The sequence below is a fragment of the Myripristis murdjan genome, chromosome 7 (genome assembly GCF_902150065.1).
Source record: "Myripristis murdjan chromosome 7, fMyrMur1.1, whole genome shotgun sequence".
NCBI classification, from domain to species: domain Eukaryota; kingdom Metazoa; phylum Chordata; class Actinopteri; order Holocentriformes; family Holocentridae; genus Myripristis; species Myripristis murdjan.
The window spans coordinates 32,577,982-32,596,379 of record NC_043986.1 but is presented as its reverse complement, the minus strand read 5'-3'; the positions used below and the strand labels follow the sequence as shown (position 1 = coordinate 32,596,379).

General features: G+C 40.1%; 1 protein-coding gene across 1 annotated transcript in view; it reads right to left on the bottom strand.

Moving 5' to 3' along the window:
- The window catches only part of nphp4 (nephronophthisis 4), a 235,828-nt gene that overhangs the window by 120,269 nt on the left and 97,161 nt on the right, over nt 1–18,398 (bottom strand). Inside the window, exons 9-11 of the mRNA XM_030054965.1 lie at nt 7,769–7,987; nt 7,055–7,184; nt 3,439–3,491 (exon numbers count right to left, since the gene is read on the bottom strand). Of these exons, the coding sequence (XP_029910825.1) occupies nt 3,439–3,491; nt 7,055–7,184; nt 7,769–7,987 (402 nt within the window). The remainder of the gene's footprint in view (nt 1–3,438; nt 3,492–7,054; nt 7,185–7,768; nt 7,988–18,398) is intronic.

The following is an 18,398-nucleotide window of genomic DNA, read 5'->3' as shown; positions in this document are numbered from 1 at the left end:
AAATACATGAATAAAGACCAACCAACTCTCTAGCAAAGTGAAAATATCCTGCTTGTTGGAACTCAAATAGCTGTGGGTCTTAGCGCTGCAACAATGGCTCTGTTCCCACCGGGTATTAAAATGCATCTATGGTAATCCAAATATAAGTGGACACCTGTCAGTCCCACTTGTGAGCGGATCTCACTTTCCCGCTCTATATGCAAATAAACACGCATCATTTCAGAGAGAGAGAGAGAGAGAGCGCGAGAGAGAGAGAGAGAGAGAGAGAGAGAGAGAGAGAGAGAGAGAGAGAGAGAGAGAGAGAGTCATCCTTGCTCACTCCAGCCTCATTTTCATGTGCTCCCAATTACTTAAGACGCATTTCATCTGCTACAGGCTTGACCAGGTCACTTTCAGGCTCAGATTATTTAATTATTCCAGCAGGTTTTAGAGGCTTCTCTGCTTACGTGGATAAATCAACCTGTAGTACCTGCAACGCGCAATGCACAGCCGGCTATAATATTTATGGAGTATTCCTATAGTCACTCTATTGCATCTAGAATTAGATTACATTTCTTGCATCACGTTCTTATGGGAACTCCATCCTGGGACACACATCTGTTTACACCTCTAATGCGATGCAGACACAAGCAGGCCGCCTCTGAATGCGTCTTGAGATCCGATCACTAAGGATGCTTTACGATGCATTTCTGCTGTTTACACCTGTACTAGGTGTCAGGTTGTATATGCATTTCTCAGGTTGCTAATGCCAGGTGGGAACAAGGCCAATATGTTAGCAAATATTTTTTTGAGCTAACATTGCTGTAGAGCTCACTTACTAAAAACACTTGAAACACTTTGCTAGCAGGCACCTTTTCAGTGAGATTGGTAAAACTGGAACAGTGCAAAACACAAGACTAAGACTGTGTTCTGATTCTGAGACTCTCGTTTTCTGAGACTCTTGTTTTATGATGGTTTTCTACACGCAATGATGACCCAATAAAATTTGTTTCAATGAGATATTTATTTCCCATCCCTTTAATGTCACATGTCACACTCATACAGCTGCACAGCAGCGTTTTACTATTGACCACTTTAGGAACTGCCCACTAGGTACCACCACCCTCACTGTTTTATCAGAAAAAGGGCTGATTTGTTGAGTTCATGGGTCCACTGCTCCCAGTGCTCAAACAGCTCACATCCTCTGTTGGCTTATTCAAAATGAGGCTGCAATGCATGACTCATTATAGCCAAAAAGAAAAAACAACCCTAAAACAGCATATCTCTACTCCTGTGCTCAGTGGCTCTCTCGATGTGTCTAACTTGCTTCATGTATGCATGTTGGCCTTTTACCAAAAAAGGGATTATTTGGGTTTTAAAGAAGAGTTGTAGTGTGATGGTCTAAATGGTGTATCAAAGGTTTTCTCACAACGGCAATATTTTCATAACATTTTCAGGCAAACACACAGGATATTAATTTTGTGGTATGAAGATACTCAAAATAAAGAAATTGTAAATGCGCCCCAAATATTGTCTGCTTCAATTAAAAGATGTCAATATCAGTCTTGAAAACCCCACATGGGTCAAACCCTAGCATAAACAACCAACATGAATGCAAATGCTTGCATACACAGTTTGATTCAGACAAAAAAAAAAAAGACACACATACACAAATTCCCATTTTACCCTTGCCAAGCCAGCTGCATACATATTCTGCAAAACTATTGCCAGAGGATATTTTGATAGATCCAATCTTTCTGGAATCTCATCAAGCTCACATAAAATGGTGTCCGTACTTGCCTCTGAATGTTTCTTTGCAAAGATGGCAGAATTATGCTTCACAGTCATATTTTGTCAAGAGGTAAAAAACAAAAGAGACTGTGGTACTGACAATGGATTTTTTTCCTGTTATGGTCAACATAATCCTGGCACTAATTCAACATAGAAAGTGAATGTCAATGTAGTGGGTGCTTCAACTGGGTCTCCCCGGTCCTCTCATCCAGACAAGAACCAGTACAAGGAACCTGGAGTCAGTTAGTATGATTTTACCATGAAAGGTACAGGTGAGCACCAGTATCTGCAGTAAGTCATAGTATACTCAAGTTTAGGTGATTCAAGATAGGGGTGTATTACAGAAACATGGTTCAAGAGCCCTAGACGTAACTCTGAAGTCCAAGTTGAACAAACCCAACATGGCATACCCCAGGTTTTCGATCTCAGAGCGGTTCATTCCAATGTGTTCAGTCAACTAAGAGTTGGTTAAAGCTGATTGAGGCATGTTCACGGTGAAAATAGAAAGGCAGTGTCAATGAAAGAAATCACAAAAATACAACAAAAAGAATTCCCCATGGAAACCAACAACAAAACCAGAGTGTCATATTCCACGCCTTTTGAATCGGACGCTCGCTAAATGCAAGTGTTGGTGCACAGGATTTAGCAAAAAGGGGCGCCTTTGACTCTCTGTGTAGAAGAGGACTGTCTCAACTGTCCTCCTTTTTCTCCATAAAGAGAGAAAGACCAGGCAGATAAAACATGGGGAAAGAGGATTAATATGTATTAATATGCCAGAGGAATAAACAAAATGAGAGATGAAATTAATCAAACTAAAATTCAAAACTTTATTGCAGACTCACAAAAGGGTCCACAGAGGAAAGTATGAAAAGCTATTTCAACAGCAAAGCTAATCAAAAATTATTCTCTAATTCCTTGGAAACACCAGAGTTGTCACTTTCTGGCCAAGTAACACAGCCAGACTTAATAACAATTTTCCACTAAGAAACTGGTTACTGTGAATAATTTGGGCTTCAGTGTGGAAGGGCCCGACAAGAAACCAGCACGCCATGTCCAACAACTATCTGCCAGGTGGTACGCTGCACGCTGGATGGGTTTCCTGACCAAAAACTGGAGGTTAGGTCATAAAATTGGGAGCGAACTGGTTAGCTTCAGACTGTAAGTCACCATAGTGACTGACCAAGACTTGATCTAGTCGCGCTTTTTAAAACTGCAAATCCCAGGTTTCCCATTACTTCTGTTAAGTTTGCCAGAGCATAAGTTAATTAAAGAACTGGTCTGCACTCAAAAACAGGATGCATGTTCCTTCTTCCCGTTCTTTAATCATTCAGGGGAGACCAGCAGAACAGACAAATGCTTTTGCACTAGGCCATTACCAGTGTCAGGAACATGCATTCTACATTTAGAGTGCAGAATGTAATATCTATGTTGTTTATTTCCTCCTCTAAACTTTTGTTGGCGCTCTACACACTTGTTTTGAGTTCAATAGAAATGCAAAATGACAATCAAATAGCATGTTATTTTAACTTATTTGACCCTGCCTTAGTTGGACCATCAGACAGAACCTTTTTGTCATATGGCACTAGTTGTTTGGGTCAGTGCTTGTTGTTGCGCCTCTTTCAATCAGCTGTATGGTTGAATAGGTCACAAGGTGTGAGACAGTCTTACCCCTGGGCCTCGTGGTGATCCTGGAGGAGAAGCTAGTGGAGTGTGTTTCTGATCTGAAAAACAAAAATAAGACAAGAGAAAGTGAAGGAATGACAAAACAGCAGCATGTAAGACTGTCCCTTTTATTTCTCCCTCTATTGTTCTTTTTCTGGTTCTGATCTGCCATTCACTTGGCTGTATACACACAATTCCTGCGCATTATTTCCTTCCAAACACAGTTAACAACATTGTCGCATCTTCCCAGTGGTCTGTACACCCGGGGGCACCGTTCATTTCACAGCCAGGTTACACATATAATGGAATATTAGCCAGCTTCAAGGAGAGAAAGTTAACTGTAAAATTTGCTGTGCATTTCAATTGCCTTGCTGTTGATTTAATTTGGAGTCAGGTGACAACCTGAGCTGCAGACAGTATAATTGTGTGGCCTGAATTATTTCAGCAAAGTTCATGACTCAACTTTGCACAAACACTGTGATACTAAAAATATTTAGCAGAAAATCTTTTATTTCACACAGAATATGAGACATTGTTGGAATTAGGCAGAGCTACAGTGAATTTAGAGCCTAATGTAATGCTGCCTAAGCTGGCTGGTTGGTAGCCATGGTGATACTGAAATGAAAGGCTTTCCAACATCTCTTTGTCCCTCTCTCCCACTCTTTCTTGCTCTCTGTGCTGGGCTTGACTGGCCTTTTGGAAATTGCCTCAGTTGCCTGGGGTGTCTTACTGTAGCTCCCATCTGCTCAAGCTACATGCACATAGACTGGACATGGTGCAGGACTGGCTGGCTCTCTGTCACAAATGTGCTCTGGCATCCCCCCTGGCAGCCATTTTGTTTTCAGACTTTCTGCTTTCTCCGTTTTTTACTCTTGAGCTGGCAGAATATATGTTTTGCCTCATTAAGTGGACTGGAATGCAATTGGCTGCTGTCTGTGATCACTGAGGTGCCTCTTGACAGCTGAGGAAAGTAGCAGTGTGAGTGCACGGTATACACTCACAAGACGCTGGGGATTTGGGAGGAATACACTCAAATAGGTAAATATGTCTCATTAAAATAAATTACTGAGCATCTATGTCGACACAGCAAGATTTCGTCCATGTTTTCCGTCTCTCTACTTATTTATGCCAGCAGAAAGCAATGATGGTGACATAAACAGCAATGAGATTCTGTGGATATAGCCTTGATTTATTAAAATGTATAGACTTGATGAGAATATCCGCCTCTTTACTGGAAGTCATGCCAGTGTCCATCATAAATAAATTATGGGTTCATTCTGAAAATGGAGAAACTGTGTCTTACTTTCCTGCTGAGAAATAACTGACTCAAGGGTTAAGGGATGCAAAGAGCCTCTTCCACGTTTGATCCTTTGCTCATACAAATGTAGCCATGGGAATTAAAGACATGCATTACACATTTACGCTTGTAAATGAGCCGATGTGTCTATCTGCCTCGGAGAGAAACACTTTCACAAGCAGTGTGCCCCCCCCCCCTCGTGCACACACAATCTTGGAAAAAACAGGGAGTCAAGAATGATTAAGCAACTAAAACAAAAGAGTGACAGAGATCCATGATATCATTCTACTTTAAACACAAGCCCTTGAAATCATCTGGGCTACTTTGGGCAGTCCTTTTAGGATGCTTCAGCACTGATTGAAATGTCATTAATAGACTTTGTCAAAAGCGGTCCCTACCCACCCATGAAGCAGGCCCTGATCAACACCATTCTCCTCTCAAAAGATAAGTTAACAGCATCATTAGGATGGAAATCATCAAGTATACGGCGAGGGTCCACTCAAGTTATTTCTGCTGTCGATGGGATTGAGTGGCTTGTGTGTAGTGTTTACTACGCTTTTAATCAATTCAATGACAGACACAGAACAAATCAGCAGTTTGGGTTTCAATAAGAGATGCACACTGTGGCACATCATTTATCTCTGGCTGCTTGCAGGATGTGGCATATTTAATCAAAACTTTGTTTCACTGGGAAGCATCTTGAAGCTTCCCCCACTGTGAAAAACTTATTATCACAGAAAGCAGTGGCAAATAGTAAATCTATTGTTTTTGGGTGACTATGGAATAGACTGTGGTAAAATACTGAAATCTAAAATGTCTCTGTATTTGGGAGAAACACCTGGCCAGCAGCACTTCTATACATATCAGTGTTCAATCATAATTACCTTTTATTATAGTGACATTAAGCAAACCATCAGCATTCTTTTCCGGGTAAAATGATTGCTGCTATTTGAGAGTCATCATTGCATATCTCTCTCCAGCATACAATTTATAGCCGGTAGATATTTCCTGGTTTGAACTTTCTAAATTACTGTATCAGCCTGACGCCAAGCTGCTCCTCTGCCTTCCTCTTCACCCCCCCACTTCTGTCAATATCATTCAAAGCTTCTCTGAAACTGCACTGTGAGGAGCATTGCAAGAGTAAAATGCGTTCCTCATGTCCATCAAAAAAGACATTTTTTCTTTACTTTCTTACTTTAGTTTCTACAAGCAATCCCACAGGGGGAGGCATGGCTTTGTGTGTTTGTGCACTCAACGCCCCCTAGTGGTCAGAAATCACTTAGCACAGCTTTAAATATCAGAGTTTGGACAGTCAGTGTCATCGGCTGCCAATATAAGGGAAGTTACATCGTCAACACAGCTATAAGAAATGTACTTTTCTTTGAACATATTTTTCTCAGTAAAATTATTCAGTCATGTGAATAAGTTTTCACTGTTTTCATTTTAATGTAAGAGAGTTTCCGTACGCTACTGCACTTGGTGAGTCTTTCTTCCACACGGTGGTCTAAATTCTGTTTCAGAGATGTTTTTGGGGAAACAATGAGTGCTTTTCATTTTTGGTACAAAAATAGTCAAAATTGAAGATATTTTGGGGAATTGTTAGGAAATTCCAGCCATGGATGCCCTCAGTCTAAACAGATCACTAACGGCTTTAAAAACCCATTTCAGCCAAACCCTCGTTCATACAGGGTAGAAGTTGGAAATATGTCTCTGCAACAAATAGCAAATATTGTATGTAGCTGTCTGTGTTCAGGCTACAATTCCTCTTTCAGAGCAGAAGCTAGCACGAGATAGCAATGTAAGGATTCCTCAAGATCAAGGGGCCATAACGGCCGGCCAAAGTCTTCTCCAGACATTCGTACCACTTTGAGTTTATCCCTTTATCCCCCCAGACTCCAATCATGGAGCATTCTAATCATGCAGAGAGCAGGTGGTGCCATTGAGATAACACTGCAGAGGTGGGGGCTGCATTATGCACGGAGGACAGCCTGAGTTTGATGGCTGTTGCTTAGAACTTTGGCTGCTTTCTCCTGGGTGCTAGTGCACACTTGAGGTATGCTCGCCAAAGCCGTTCGCAGAAACAGACCACTCTTGTTCTGGTCCAGTAAATAACACCTCTTTGGTAGGGAAACAAAGACTTGGGTCCATTTAAAAAATGGCTTCAGTATCAAATATGAAGTACAAAGATTGACCTTTAAGGAACACTTTCTTTATTCAAACCTTCATTCAAACTTTTGTGTGAAAAGTTTTGAAGTGAGGTTTGAAAAAGGAGATAGGTCCCTTTGCTCCAGTGGCAGATAAAGATATGATACCTAAGATATTTACCTTGCAAGGGTGATAAGGGGGGTCTTCTCTGCCGCGATAGATCCTCCTGCTTGGTCTTCAGAGATGCCTTTGGGCTGGACGCCTTCTTCTCCAGACTGGACCACAGGTGAAACCTTATCGCATCTCTCTCCTGAAAGTCGCCCACAAACGGAATAAGTGTAAGGTTTCATTATCATGTAAGACAATTCTTAATTTGAGGATGAACAAGTTCGCCACCGGAATAAATGGGAAGGCACACACCATAAGGACATTTCTAGCGATGACTGTGGTTCTTTCCAAGTAGCTGTGTGAAAATTCACAGCTTAAGTGTGAAGATTTTGTCAAAGTTTTCACAATGTTACAACTTTTTACATCTTGTTATTCATTAGATACTGAGGTTTGAGGTTAGTGTCCAGAAGTGATAAAGGAGTGATGTACTTTGAGAGTGTACAGCTATAGAGACGTTTCAGCATGACTAACTGACCTGAACTTGATTTTAGATGACACTGGATGGCAAAAAGATAGCATATCTTTTTGCATTTAAAAAATACTCCATTATCATTGAGAAGTCCTCTTTAGGCATGAAGGACAGCAAGACATTTTGCTAAGACGTTGCTAGAAATGTACTACTTCACACAAAATGACAGTTAAGATAATGCTGAATATCAATTGAAGTTTTTGTCTTCAGGGAAACAGCTCTGGCTGAGAAACATTCCTCTCCAACTGCTGTGTTACCTGGGCTGTGCTGGGAGTCGACTGTGGCACAGGACTCTGAGCTTTTGTAGACATTTCTGTGCTATAGACCATGACTCCATGAGGGTTTGGCATTGCACCTCCATGCAGGGCAAGCTGAATCTCTTCACCTCTCCAGTCAGCAGACCCCTGGAAGGGGCACCAAATGCCCCAGCGAAGGCACTGCATGAAGGCCGCACGGGATGTTGAGGTGACCGACAACTGTGTAATGGAAAAATATTTGAGGGTAAAGGCCATTTGGAGACTGAAATGATCATTTAAATCTTTTCTCAGCTGGCAAAACATCTCTGATTAACACCCACATAACATTTTCTCGATAACTGTTTCCTGCAAATATATCTGTGATGGTTTATACCACAAAACAACCTTTAGTATTTCAAAATCAATCTTGATGTTTTTGAACCACATTTCTTTAAATTACAGGGGTAGTGGCTACTGGGGACATGAGAGAGCAGCACTTGCTGCTGCAAGATTTCCAAGTCATAAATAAAGAGCAAAGCCACACACAGACTTGATTCTCATTTTCTGTTCTCATATTCTGGCCACCATGCTGCCCTAATATGCCTATAGTGGCAGAAATATTTATGGGAAGCTTCTACTGGAGGATGAAAAATGTTTTGTTATTGTTTATAGTTTTTATTGCCTTTTTGGTCCGGCAAAGGTGATGTTTTATGACATTTATGCCTCTGAAATGTTAAGTCTTCATTTACTTTGATGTGCAAACTTTCATTAAAAAAAGCATCACAACAAAACACACACACACACACACACACACACACACACACACACATACAATCAGTGATGATAACAACCTTAGTGCCAAAGGCTATAACCAGACTATAATTAGGATCATCACAATGCCAGTAAAACGTCTTGCCAAAAAAAAAAAAAAGTAGAACAATAATAAAGACAGACTGTTAAAGATGTTTGTCTGTATTTTCTTACGGCATCATCAGAAAGCCTAATGAAGCCATGGTATTTTATAACTGAACTGTCAACTGTCAACTCCACCTCTTGAAAGAACACCAGCTCTACAGCTCTCTCATGTTGTTACTTAGAAAGAAGCTTAAAGGACCATATGAGTGATTTTGAATGTTTGGCCCATTTACTACAACTTCCCCACATTTTACATGGCAACAAACCATTTGGCAAATCATGCACATGCACTAAAGATTTCACAGCATATATTCAAAAAAATATATATTCAAATTTGAATTTTCAATTGAAAAAGCTACCTTATAATGTTCTGCATCTGCAACAAAACAAAGTCATTGCCATTCATAAACCACAGAAGTGGTGATTGGCTGTATAAAGCAAATGCTACAATATCGTCATAATATCAATATCAAGGAATTCTGTCAAAGATATTGTCATATTTGATTCTGTTCATATCCACCAGAAGGCTGCCTAATAGACAGCCATCCAGAGTTGTTGGAGATGCATTAGAATGCATTAACATACACATTACAAATTCTGCGTGGTGAAATGCGTCTCTAATCACTAAGGCTAAACAATTACATGAAACTTTATCAAAATTGCAATACAGCCGAGTGAAATATCCAAATAAAGGAGTCTGCAATTTTTTAATGAATGCAAAATATGTTCCAAAACATTTTTGTAAATGAACCCTTTGGCGCATAGCGGTCACTACAGTGGACAGCTGTTTAAAGTCAATTTCTCCTAAATGCAATGGTTTCTATGGTGGAATTGCATATCAGCTGTTAGAATGATCTCTGCTGCTCTCTCTGTTTAGTAAAGACCCCAGCAAAAATCACTCCATCATCATTTCAGTAGCTTTTTCAGTGAAAATTACATATACAGTACAGGCCAAAAGTTTGGACACACCTTCTCATTCAATGCGTTTTCTTTATTTTCATGACTATTTACATTGTAGATTCTAACTGAAGGAATCAAAACTATGAATGAACACATGTGGAGTTATGTACTTAACAAAAAAAGGTGAAATAACTGAAAACATGTTTTATATTCTAGTTTCTTCAAAATAGCCACCCTTTGCTCTGATTACTGCTTTGCACACTCTTGGCATTCTTCCCCAAGAAGCACTGCAACCCGTTCACACTGGTATTTACAACTGTGCACTTGTTATCAGATCACCAAAGACACGTGATAAAACAAAGTGTGGGTTTTAAATTGTAGGAAATGGTAATGAAAACAATGGTATAATGATATACATAGATCTCTACAGCAGTATGGTACATACAGTATGTATGGTCTATAAAATAGGGGTGTAAATACCAGGTCACACGTACAGTTTAGGGACAGATTTGTTGTGCTTAAACATGATTTATAATCAGTCCCATGGCACCTCTATTTCAGCCATCCTAGGAAAAGTAAAACCGCCTCTTGCTTTAATTTATCATCCCAGGGGACTTGTGGGTTCAGCTGAATCGATTAATAAGCCGGTCAGGCTCAGACTATAGTAATCAATCATCGGCAGGACAGTACCAAATACACAAGGACCTTGTCTGTCCACATCATTTCAAGAGAAAATAGAGCATTATAATGGTCCATTCAGTGGTTACAATCCCCCTGAGAGGGCTTTCAACTTGTAACACCATAATTTAATAGGTCATCGTTCATGTAAATATCTTCCCTCTCATAAATGTCATGCGGCATCTGTCTGGACTGAAGCATTTTGCAAGACTGTCGCTTTGATCATCTTCCAAACTACGCTGGTTATTACAGCGTGTCATGTATATATATGCACTATGCAACAACACCTTGCAGGAGCTCTCACAGTTTTCCAGTGAACACACAGACCCGATTTGACTCTCTGAGGATATTGGGAAGAAAATGTTATATGTATGTAATCAAAAATACTGCAAAAGTGAATACCAAAGTGAATACCAGCAAGCTAGTTAATATTTACACGTCACTGTTGAATTTGTAAACATAGAATTTAGCCATCTCAACAGTTCTGCATAAACACAGTTGGAGTCTGTACTATTTTTGACTGAGAAGTGATAATTTGATTACTGACACATCAAGGTTTTTGTTTTAAGGTAATGTTATCTTGCTGCAGCTAGCAGCTAGCAAACTATATGTGGTTAGACAAGTAACCAGTGGGCAATGCTGAATACAAACACTATTTGATGAAGTTTATATTGTTTTAGTGCCCTTTTTTGAGAGTTTTCTGCAAAAAGAGAAGTGACATGAAATCAGGCATAATTTAGGAAATTAAATTTAGTAATTTTTGCACATTGATTTGTTTTTTGTTTTTTTTTTCCCCGATTTGGTGGTGTAATCAGCTAATTTGATTTGATAAATTACCCACCTGGTCGGCACCTATTGCGCACCTGACTGGCCAGGATGGGGTCCCCTGTCTTTGTGGTGTACTCCTCAAGATTTCCTCCGTTTTGTGCTCTTCATCTGTGAGTTTTTTGGGGAGTCTTTTCTTTCCCACTATGAGGATTAAGTCAGGGGGTGTTGTCTTGTTTTGTTACTTGTAAACATGTGGGCCAGCAAAGCCGTTTGACACTGTAGACAGTGATTTGGTCTCTAAATAAACATGAAGTTCAACTTCAACTTGGAATAAAAAATAGATATCACAGTTTGTGTGTCCAGAATTGATCACTGGTAAAGTAAAGAAAAGCCATGGTTGCTTGTGGATTTGTACCATAACTGCAAAGCCTCAATATATGGGGCGATCAGATAAACTGTATTGCTATTGCCTGCGTTGAAGACAGAGGGTAGGGTGGACAAGGAGTGGAGCAATAAATATTATCATTATATGTCTATTATGTTGATCTCAGAGGATCTTGCCTAAGCTTCACACATTTCACCTCCCAGACAAGCCTTGCAGGACTGCCCCAGACCCAGATCAATATTCCATTCCTCTCAAGAGGGAGTTTGTTGAGGACTATATTTTTATCCCCCAACTAGAGCAGACATTAACTGCTATTTCTTTGAATTGTAACTCCACGAAATATATGGCAGCCGTAAAACAGATAGCAGTATAATCCCTCAGCGGCATTGCCTGTTTTTCCATCTTATGGGGTCGAATTAATAAGATGCTTCATATGAAATGTTAAATCAAGTAAGTCCATTTTTAAAGTGATGATTTTGTGAAAATGATCTAACTAGAGAAAGATCATTTTATGGCACTGGGGGGAGTGGCCAGTAAAAAAAATATAGGACAATTTATCTAATGTGTCTCTTTTTTCAAGTGCTCTCTCTCCCATGTCTGTGCTCTCTTACAGAGTAAGAGAGAAGGAGCAAAATGAGTGTCTACCACATGGCCGAACACTCCGTTCTTGTAATGTTTAATGAATATATGTGGGTGCAGGGATGATCAGAGAGCAGAAACGCTGGCTGAGCTCTGAGAGAACGTGAGAGAGACAAAGGACCAATCCGGGGCCTTTTCTACAGGGACGCCTACAGCCTAGAGAAAGCTTTTATCTGTCCAACACTCAGCGCTTATCACACACTTTCAAAGTCTTCAAATCATAGAAAACTAAGAACCACTCTGTATTCAAAATTGCACCGCATAACTGTTAGCAAGAATAAAAAAAGGAAGGCAAAAGCTGTAGGCGAATGACTCATTGAAACATAGCATGTCTCTCAACAGCTATCTCCAAACAGATTACTGGAACATTCATGATTGCGATGATACGAGTAATAACACAATTATTAACTGCCATAATGAGAGCTCTTTCAAAGAGATTTCAAGAAAGTGCAATTTGGCACTTGCACCTTAAACCACGCACACCAAACAAAAAAAAAAGTAATTCCCTTTGAAAGACAATAAAGCTGATAGCGACCTGAATCACAGACATGATTTCAATGTGGTGGTTTTAGAGCACTTCAAAGTGCTTTCAAAGCAGTGTGATCTACATATGAACTGCACAGCGCGCTGACAGCTTGGGCTGGCAAACAATAGGATTGCAGGGAATCTCAACGTGGCTCTTCAGTTGTGATTTGAGTAAACAAACAGGGATAATAGTTTCATTCGAAGCCGTGTGGAAAATTCACATTATGCAGGTAATCCTTGTACATAAGCACACTGTATACAAACAGTCCGCAACATTCCGAGGTAAACATGAGCTTAAGAACTGGGTTTTGCCTTATTTATATGACAGTGAAGATCAGTGATACATGAGCCTGGTTGTGTAGGCGGCTTAATTGTTTTGCCTTAAGGAGACGGTACTGTAGGAGGTAGTTAGCTGACGTATGCGCTGAAGACCTCCAGTGAGAAAACGCTGGTAATGCCTTGAGGGTCAGACATATCGACTCACTCTGAGCACTACAGTGTTGTAATTCAGTGAGTCTTGATCAATTGTAAAGCCTGGCGGTGACAGCCGAGCGACATCCAATCAATGGCATTATATTTCAGGGAAAATGCTACATTACTCTTTACATCTGAGGAAAAATGTGGCCTAATCAAGCAACTTGCACTAAAAGTTGTTTGTAGAAGTGTTTGCTATAGTTATTATGTAGGACAAGGCAGAGTGATCAATAGCCAATTTCCTCAAAGCGTGATTAACCTGTTCCTTGAGTATTAAAGGTTTTATTTACTAAGGACCATACCAGTAATTTTGAATGTTTGGGGCATTTAGATTTTACATTTGAACAAGCCATTTTGAAAATTATGCAGGAGTGCTAAAGATTTCACAACATATAATCAAAATCCCTTAATTTTTTAAATTTTTGGGTGACACAGCCAACTTGTAATGTTCTGCTTATGTTGCTAACAAAGTTGTCCCCATTCATTAACCATGACTGCATAATTTGCTGTGTGATTATCTTAGGAGAGACTGTTTCACTCTGCCCAGATAATAGTGAGGCTGCTTTTAGGGAAAATGAATGTGGATGACTTTATTAAAAGAGTATTAAAGGGGATGTTCAATAGCATTTTCACCTCTGTAGGTCCACTGGTTCAGTGCATAAAGACAGCATTTTGTGTTCATGGGTATTTGAAATACAGGTCTGATTTTCTCTGGACAGACAATGTTCCAGAACCAAAACCAAACCAAAAATCTGTTTGCAGAGTTCATAGTTCCAACCATTGAACTTCTCCTAAACAACACGTTTAAAAAAAAAAAAAAAAATTCCAAGACATGTATTTCAAATTCACAATGCACTGTGTAAATAAGACAGCTTCAGAGTTGTTTCAGAGTTATTTCACTTTGACAAAGCTAGGCTAATTACTCCTAGACTTCAAAGGTGCGTTGCAATCGCCCTGTAGTTCCCTGCGCAGTGGACTACACAGGGTGTGCCGCCATGTTCAGTGTGATTCCAAACCACAGGGAGCAGTTCGAAGGGCACTGTGAACTGTGCAGGGAACAAGTGAACAACGGTTGCTCACTTCGCTCAGTTTGCCAACGGATATTACCCATCAGTCATTGCACGCCGGCGAGTCGAACCAACTGTTAACTCGTTGTTTATGGCAACAACAACCGGGTGCTCGAGACGCAGCGGTTATTTCTCTCACCACCGTCATTATTAAGGATTTTAAAATAATCTGTCAGTGATCAGCATATAATATGACACACAATTTGTAAATGATGTGATACGAATCTCTTCAGGAATGACACTGTACATCTTGCAATGAAATCACATTTATTTATAAGTTTTTGCTTGTTAAGCTAAGTTGATTACGCTGACAAGAACGGGATGCACGAGACGTGACAGTTATTTAGGAATGACAACCGTACATCTTGCAAATGACAGCGGTAATGTGAATGAATGAAATAACATTTCACAAGACATTTCACCTGGGCGTGTTTTGGAAACTCGGCCGGAAACAGCTGTGGCGTTGCAGGGTGTTCCGACTGGAGTACATTCGTGAAGTGAAGTTCCCTAAGCCGACATTACCTGTGCAGGGAGTAGAGAGTAGGGAGCTCTGTCGCAGTACACTGTGGATCGGAACTCAGCTCAAGTCTTTATGCTAAGCTAACACAAAATGATACCCATAGGAACCGAACCAGTGGACGTACAGAAGTGAAAATGGTATCAAACATCATGTGTCAGTCTGGGTAAGTCACCTGATCCGACTGTTATCACAGCATTGAATGGATGTTATTAGTCGTAATCACCCCCACAGAGTATGGGTTATTAGGCCCTACAGCACCGAAGGTTGCTGAAGAAGGCTGTTAATATGTATTCCTATCGGTTATCTGTCTTACCCAAATTGTTACCCAGTAGTAGGTCAGAAAGCTGTAATCATCCATCCCTATTGTCAGTCACTCGTATCCAGTCAAATATTCACGTTAGCCGCTTTTGTTACCATTTGGTAATGGTTAGGAAAGGCTTTGTCGTGATGGTTTAGGACGTTTAGGAAAAGGTAATGGCTAAGGTTAAGAAAATTAACACTCTGGAGGCTCTGGAGTGACATTTGTGTAACTGACCCATCCACATACCTCCGTCTGTGACCGACTTCATCTGTCTTTAATGCTACGTCACGGTACGTCTGGCTCCAGGGTCCCAATTGACCGGTGAAGACAGACTGACAGGATAGGAAGAGATGATAACAGCCTCTGAGCAACTAGAAGATACAGTGGGGACCTACTGACCCATACCTGCGGGGGGATTATGACTGATAATGTCCATCCAACAGTGTGATAACAGTCGAATCAGGTGGATAAGTCAGAAAAAGGGTGTTTTGCCCAAAACATTGGAGCACTTACGGTGATGGAATACTGGTGTGAAGAAAGTTTGCAGTCTCTGAAGTTCATTTTCATGTAGTAGTGGAATAAATGGAAACTAATGGCTGGATGACACGCAGGAAAAAAGTTCTAAAATACGGCTTGCTTTGAGAAAAGAAATGTGAAGTGTATAGATTTTGTAGATATTATGGTTAACATGCAAAATCACAGGTATGGTCCTTTAAAATAGATGCAATTACTGTACCTTGCACTTGGGAGTACAACTAAGCTATTGTTACAATGGTGCAGTTGGGTGAAAAAAAAAACACAGAAACAGAATAATATTTGCCTGAGGCAAAAACAAGGAAGCAGGAAACTTTTTTCATCAAGTTGTACAGAAAACAATAACAGGCAATGTCACTGCACACATAATTGCTCCAACTGGCAAAGCATTTTCTAAGGGAAGAATCCATCAACCTTGTTTAGAAGTAATGCTGCAGCATCTCCAGACAAAAAAAAAGTATTTCAGTGTCAAATATACAATTGGGTGGAAATAAAGATCTCATGTCTGTAACCTGGAGCAACAAAAGTAATCATCAAACTTTAGGGGACACTAAGGAGAGTTGGGTAAAAAGGAGGGAAAAACACCAAATTATCTGCGTCAACTTGAAATGCAGATATGCCAAAAGGTGACAAGCATTGTGTGACAGTGTTGTGAGTGTTTCACATCAAAAAACACTGACACTCCGTTTCCCGGTGGAAGAAAGGAACCAAAGCCCATGCCATCTCAAAACTTACCAAAGTTGACAACGAAAACTGTAGTAGAGACATTTTCCTTTATACATAAAGTTTAAACACCAGTAAGTTAAGAAACAGTGGCCAGTTCAGAGTTATTCCCAATTTGCCAGCATATACGAAAGCCAAAATTTGTGAGAACTTGAGATAAAGCTGTTTGCAGGAACATAGTTTTGGGGGAAGCTAAAAGGAAAAGGCAAGACTTTCAGCAACTCAGGGCTTTTTAGAGTATGGCAGGAATTAATCCTAAATTAAGGGGATGTAAGCATTGATGGGAGACGGAGTCTGACAGTTATTACTATTACTGCAGTCTGTTGGGCTGTTCAAGTCATTATTTCAGCCAAGACCCTGTGACAGGCACCGGCCCACAGCTCTTGCTACTTATTCTCCACAATGAGAAGCCTGGAGGAAGTGAGGGAACATGCACCGAGATCATTAACTTAAGAGCACTAAACCACTCACATTTTCATCCATCTGCACAAGTAGTCCAAATGAACCCAGCAGGCTACTGTGTTCCATTCAGCTAACCAAGGCCAAATAAGGCTTCGGGAGAATTGTGTTCAGTCTCAGATCTAGCCTTCGTTGATTGCAAATCTTCAAGGAGATGCTCATGAAAGGCATGTGCACAGCTCAAGCCAATTTACCACGAATGCGAACCTTACATATCAGGAGTCAGGTGCTCTTATTCTTCTAACAAATTAAGCAAATCGCATATTCACCTCAAGATGAATGCAGACAGGAGATGTTCACAGCCACGGTGGCTGTCTGAGGTTGGGTATTGTTTCTTGATGATGTCTAATGAATGTGCGTCGGGCTGTGCTACCAAAAACAAGATGATAGATGCACCTTTAAACGAACACATAATGAAATCAGCACAGCTTAAAGCCTGGTGAAGGGGAACGTCACCACTATTACTCTCATTTAAAATCAATCTTATTTGAAGGGATACATTTATCTGACTGTAGGAATATAAAGCATGTGGTATGTTTATCATTCCCCATCATCGCTGCTGCAGGGAATGCACACCTCCTGAGATCAAACTAAAAATCAGCTGGGGATAAAGACAAGTAATGACAAATAACTGTCAAATCTGATGATGTACATAAAGGGAAGCATGTGTAGATGTGATCTGTGCAGCAAGGAATGCCTTTTTCTGCTAAAAAAAATAAAATAAATAAATGTTCAACTTGGCACTGTGTCAGTATATTCTCAAATTAATCTTGGGACAGTATTTTCATTTTTGATGCATTAAGCGATTTCATCAAAAGGATCTGTCACACTTGGGAGTTTGCAAGCTGTTTACCTGGTCCATACAAAATCACACTTGAGATACAATATAATGTCTGATTCAATTTAAAACCTAGGTGTAGGCTAATGCTATGTCCACATTAAGCAGCAGGGTAAATTTGAAAAAGCTGGAGTTGGAGTTTACGAAAGCTGCCATGTTGTGTTCCAGGAACACAGAAAGATCTTTATAATCTCCCTGGTTGCCTTGAGCAGAGGTTTTATAGGGACGGAATTGCGAAAGCCCATGCATGTGCAGTAGGGGACATTGTGCATTGTCTGGTGCTTCAGTGTGGATGGTGGGCTTTTGGAAACCTGTAAAACACTAGTGGGGTCCATTGTGGATGGAAGGCCAAAACAGCATCAGACATGGCCTAAGAGGCAACAAGAAAGTAGGTAGGAACCAGTTCCTGGGTGAATACAAAGAAACTCACCATATATATACATGGATATCAAAAGGTTTTATTTTATGCGTTCAATTAAACTTTTAATTAAACTTAAATTAAATTCTTTAAATTAAATTCTTTCAATTAAACAAGTTCTGAACTGTACTAAATGGTCTAGTTTTTACTGTCTTGAGGCCTGAAATGCAAACCTTTTAAGTTGCACTGCTCTCGTTTGGATATAGCAGACGTTCAAGGGCAGAGAGGACTGTGCTGCTACCAAAAGGCAAATGACAAAGTATTTTTTACAGGGTACTGGATATTAAAAAAGGCACAACCAATATTAGATGCTGACTGTGATGCAAATTGAAACAAAGCAATTTTGTCTCTGTATACTTTTGTTTTTGGCATGTGTATTAGTCATTGATTCACTTATTTTTCATTTTTTATGTCTCTGTTGTGTGTGTGTGTGTGGGTATTCCCTGCTCTGTATTTGGATGTAATAAAAGGGCAGTCGGTTTCTGAAAATGTAAAACTAAAACTGAA